We start from the raw sequence: 4,841 nt of genomic DNA, 5'->3' as shown, positions 1-4,841 counted from the left end.
TCTCTCTCGCTCTCTCTCCTCTCTCTCTCGCCCTCTCTCTCTCTCTGTCTCTCTCTCTCTCTCTCTCTCTGTCTCTCTCTCTCGCTCTCTCGCTCTCTCTCTCTCTCGCTCTCTCTCTCTCTCTCTCTCTCTCTCTCTCTCTCTCTCTCTCTCTCTCTCTCTCTCTCTCTCTCTCTCTCTCTCTCTCTCTCTCTCTCTCTCGCTCTCTCTCTTGTGATCAATAGAATCACAAGTGGTGTTGAAAAGCAACCTTACTCTGCCCCCTCTCTGTGCCCACGCCACTTTGCCTGTCACTCACGCCTTGGGCGAGCCTGCCAGGCGGCGCTCAGGGCTGCCAGCAGCCCGGGGCGTCTGCAAGGAGCGACGTCTCTGCCTCCCCCGTCTGCAGGCTCCGTGCCCGGTCATGAATGCCGGCTTTTCTGCCGCTAATTAACCTCCGCCGAGGGGCCAACAAGCCCGCTACAGTCCCACTCCGACTAATATCAAAATAAAGCCTTGTTCGAATTAGCAAGGTGAAGTGAGAGGTGAGCGGGGGGGACGAGGGGGACGAGGGGGGAGTCAGCTGTCTGCGGTCACACTCGCTCGGCCGAGCTGTCAGAGAGAGAGAGAGACGGGTTATATTAGTTGGAATTAGTGGTACAGTGGTGAAGCTTTCCAGGTGTGTGTGTGTGTGTGTGTGTGTGTGTGTGTGTGTGTGTGTGTGTGTGTGTGTGTGTGTGTGTGTGTGTGTGTGTGTGTGTGTGTGTGTGTGTGTGTGTGTGTGTGTGTGTGTGTGTGTGTGTGTGTGTGTGTGTGTGTGTGTGTGTGTGTGTGTGTGTGTGTGTGTGTGTGTGTGTGTGTGTGTGTGTGTTGATTCCTGCTCACAGTATTGACCTCATACACAGCACACACACGGAAAGGTCAGACCCTTCAGCGCTGCAACCAATCAGCCGGCAGCTTTGACTGGAGAGAGAGAGAGAGGACTTCCTTTGACATGAAACGGCGTGCGTCTCCTCTCCGAGAAGAAGAAGGTGTTGACATTCTCAGAAATATCATCAGAGTGACACGGAGAGCGAGAGCGGAGCACGAGGAAGCTTCTGATCAGGAAGAAGGAACGCCGTGCAAAGGAGACGCTACAGACAAAACACATCAAGGAGCTCGATGTCCATATTTATAACGTCCTAAACAACCGCTACAAAGTTTTTAAAATACAAGACAGTGTGACGTAATCCCTGGGCGTGGCTTCAAATATGTAGGCGTGGTTTCTAATCTGGGCGTGGCTTCAAATATGTAGGCGTGGTTTCTAATCTGGGCGTGGCTTCAAATATGTAGGCGTGGTTTCTAATCTGGGCGTGGTCTCAAATACGTAGGCGTGGTTTCCACCTAGAATGGGCACGTGGGAAGGCGGGGCCTTAAAGAGACTGAAAGGAGCATCAGATATGGAGGTTTTTGAGTCACTTTCAGAGATCTCTCTTCAGATTCTCCTTTGAAACAATGATGCGTGCAGCTCCAGGCTAAAGTGGCGACAGGTCGTCCACACAGCGTCCAGCTCCCAGATTCTCCTTTTAAACAAGCCGGTCCTGCAGTTTCCAAAGCCACAGAGCGTGAGCCCAGTTTGTAATCAGGGCATCGTCTTTTAGCCCAACAAAACAACGGCTGGGACTTTTTAAACGTGCATATGTGGATGTAACCTTTTGTGAAGCGTCCGCCCTCTGACATGTTTGCAGACGGCTACGTCTCTTCAGAGTTCAGGCTGAACTTCCTCTTAAATCTGACATTCACATCTGTAATTTGTCTGACTTTGAAGGTTCTTTGTAGATCCTGCAAATGTTAAAAAGCTGAAGATAATTTGGTTTAATGACATCCTTTCAAACTGCATCCACCAATTACCACAAACACACCAATCCAGAAGAGCGCTGAAAGAGACGATGAAAATGTGAAGAGCAGAGCGTCTGACATTGAACGCTTGTTGGACTAATATCTTTATTCAGTGTGGAGATAAACTTTGTTTTCATTGTGTCGTGAATAAAAGCGTTTACATAATTACCTCTGTAAACACGTGAACTCTGGTGCTTTTATTTTGAAGGAAAGGAGACAGAAATGTGGTGCTTTGCATTGATAAGGGATGTACTCATTTCAAAGTGAAATTACTCTCCGGTCCACAGAAGTACATTTGACTTTGTTAGCTTGATGCTAACACATAATGGAACTTGCCATTTCTGGGCTTACCGATGTAGCATCACGATAATTTGACATAAACAATTATCTGTCAACAAATCTTGTCAACAAAACGTGAAATTGAACAGAGGTGGAGTCGGTATCATTCTTTGTTCAAACACTCCTAAACTGCTACGCTGTCATTGGCTGGAGGAAACACACCAGCTCTGCCTCGTGTCGAGTTCATCGACCAATCAGAGGCTGTTCTTTGCACCAATCAAAGACTGATACAGATTTGAGTCAGTTTTTCTCATCTGAAGAGATGACTCAAAAAGAGGAGTGAGCGGTCTCGTCTCCTCCGCCGCCGCTCCACCCCTCGTCTTCATACTTGTGTTTGTGTTGCGTTTATTCTCGAGGAGCCGCTGTCGCTCACATGCAGACATCATGTGTGTGCAGCTGAGTCGTTAAAGGCCAGAATCTCTCCAGCTTGGACAAAAGGGTTTGATTCTATACGTTCCCACACAGCGGGAGGTCATCAGCACGCCGCGGCTCGCTCCGTCCAGCTGGAGCCAATCACAGCTTCATCTCACTGAATAATTGATCTTTTATTTAACTGAACTCGAGGAGGAAACAGAAAAGTCCAACGTGTCGAGGAGTCAGGTGCTCAAGTCACACGTGTCACTTTATAGAAAGCACTCGGGGTCGCTGCAGAAGTGTCCTTCGATCAGACGTGAGAACATGGAAGTGGACTCTGGATGAATCAGAGCTCTGACACGGAGGAGGGGAAGTCGAAGGTCTGCATCACCACCACGACTTAAAATGGACAAACGACCTCTGCCGCTCCCCTCGCTCGCTCTCTTCCTGGTTTCTGTCCTCTGCTCCATCTCGAGTGGTCGTCACATTTCTGATGAATTTAAAAGCTGCCCACACATTTGATTCATGTTTTAATTTGAGCCGTTATTTAACCAGGTACTTCACCCTGGAGGGAGACCGAGCACTCGGCCCGGGTTCGAATCCGACTAATGTTGTTAGATACAAATCAGCAGGTGTTTGTAGTGGATGCTAATCTGTGCTGTAAACTGAACCTTGAAACACTCGTTATAAAGACACGTGACGTGAATGATCTTCATGACGTCCGACTCGGTCTGAAATGTCCTACAAGGCCACCGTACAGGACCAAATGTTGCTCTCTCTGCTCTTTGAATAGAAAGTGACTCACCATGAGCCGTGAGCACGACCTCACACCTTCAGCGTCCGTCCTGCTGCCCAATCAGCTCGTGTCTGCACAGACGCCATGCTTCTCGCGTCTCCTCCGTGCTGGAGAATGTGCGATAAAGAACGTGTTAGTCCGGACTCAAACACAGTCACGACTCTCAGCGTCCCGTTAATGATGTTCTCTGCTCTCTGTTAGCCTGCTGAGTGCTACTGAGCGCGTGCAGCTGCGTGCTGCCAGACGCAACACTCTGCAGATTTCCTCCTGTGGTTCAGAGTGATATCCTCATTTCGAGGGCAGATGGGGGTCTGGGGTCTTTTGGGGGGGGGGGGGGGGGTGCGCTGCTTTTATTAACAAAGAATGAATAAAAGAGGATGCTTCATCTGTACATTTAATTTCTTCTCTTAAAGGAGCAGTATGTGACTCTGACACCTAGTGGTTAAAATGAGTACTGTTATTTAGGCCATGAATGAGACATGTTTATTCCTCTCTGTGGGTTACGTTTGAAAGCTGTAAATGTTTGTGTAGAGTGAGAGCACGACCTCTGCTCACTGCGTCTCCACCACCTGCTCCCGTGTTTGTGTGTCTTTAACGTGTTTCTGCACTGGTTCTGACCCGTCACCATCCTGCACACAGATGCTTCAGTTCGCTCTCTGTTTCTCCTCCACAGACTCTGGGACCTGCCGGACGATACGACGGGAGGAAAAAGTGAGTCCAGTCTCTTTACCTCCTTCTCTTTAGACGCTCAGGTGTTTTCACTCCGCCTGCTTCCTGTCGCCTCTCACACGCCATCTGTCGGACCGCTCGGTGTCTCTGAGGAGCCGTCAGACGAGCCACGTTGTTCTTCGGCACTCTGACACAAACGTTTCAGGAGAGGAGCTAAGAATCTGAATCCACCCACACTGGGGTTGGTTGCTTAGTTTCTTAGCTGTGTTTGATTGGTTAACGTTTTCATGACTCATCTGTTTGACATCTTTAACTCATCGCGTCTCATGAATATTTAGTTTCCGTTGATTCTCTTGGAAATGAAAACATTTAAATCAGAAACTTTGAAGTCTGTCAGAGCAGATTATCAGCTCCCCTCCCTTCCTGCTTTTATACTTCACTTCCTGTTTCTCCAGCGAGTGTCTGTGAGACAGAAAACGTTGATAGACATGTGGGAGTGTCCGCGCCCCGTCCGTGAGGAACGTCACCTTCAGGGTGTTCAGATCAGTTTGTGTTAAAGGTCTCCTCACAGTGTGGAGCTTCTTCATAAAGTCAGGCGAGGATACAAACGATCCTCGCCGCTCACAGCTGACCATCCCTCAAGCTCCTTTACATTCTGAAGTGTAAGACTCCAGACGGCGCTAATGGACTCTAACGGCGGCGAGGAGACAAAAAGCAGCGTGCCGACTTTTAAAAGAAGACATTTCAGACACTTCAGCTTCACTTCCTGTCGACCCTGACTGAAAAACATGGCGTGCGTTTCTACACATCAGACACGCTCGCTGCT

At 48.9% G+C, this 4,841-nt stretch overlaps 1 protein-coding gene across 6 annotated transcripts in view; it reads left to right on the top strand.

Moving 5' to 3' along the window:
* Positions 1 to 4,841, top strand: part of ankfn1a (ankyrin repeat and fibronectin type III domain containing 1a) — a 54,414-nt gene that overhangs the window by 14,554 nt on the left and 35,019 nt on the right. For all 6 annotated transcript variants that reach the window (XR_013781723.1, XR_013781724.1, XM_079372507.1 and 3 more), the window contains one exon: positions 4,020 to 4,057. Coding sequence is in view for 3 of the 6 variants with exons in the window: in XM_079372507.1 (XP_079228633.1) it covers positions 4,020 to 4,057 (38 nt within the window). In the remaining 3 variants the exon portion in view is untranslated. The remainder of the gene's footprint in view (positions 1 to 4,019; positions 4,058 to 4,841) is intronic.

This window comes from Symphodus melops (genome assembly GCF_947650265.1).
Source record: "Symphodus melops genome assembly, chromosome: 21".
Lineage (NCBI taxonomy): Eukaryota > Metazoa > Chordata > Actinopteri > Labriformes > Labridae > Symphodus > Symphodus melops.
The sequence above is the reverse complement of the archived record's forward strand: the minus strand, read 5'-3'. Positions and strand labels throughout refer to the sequence as shown.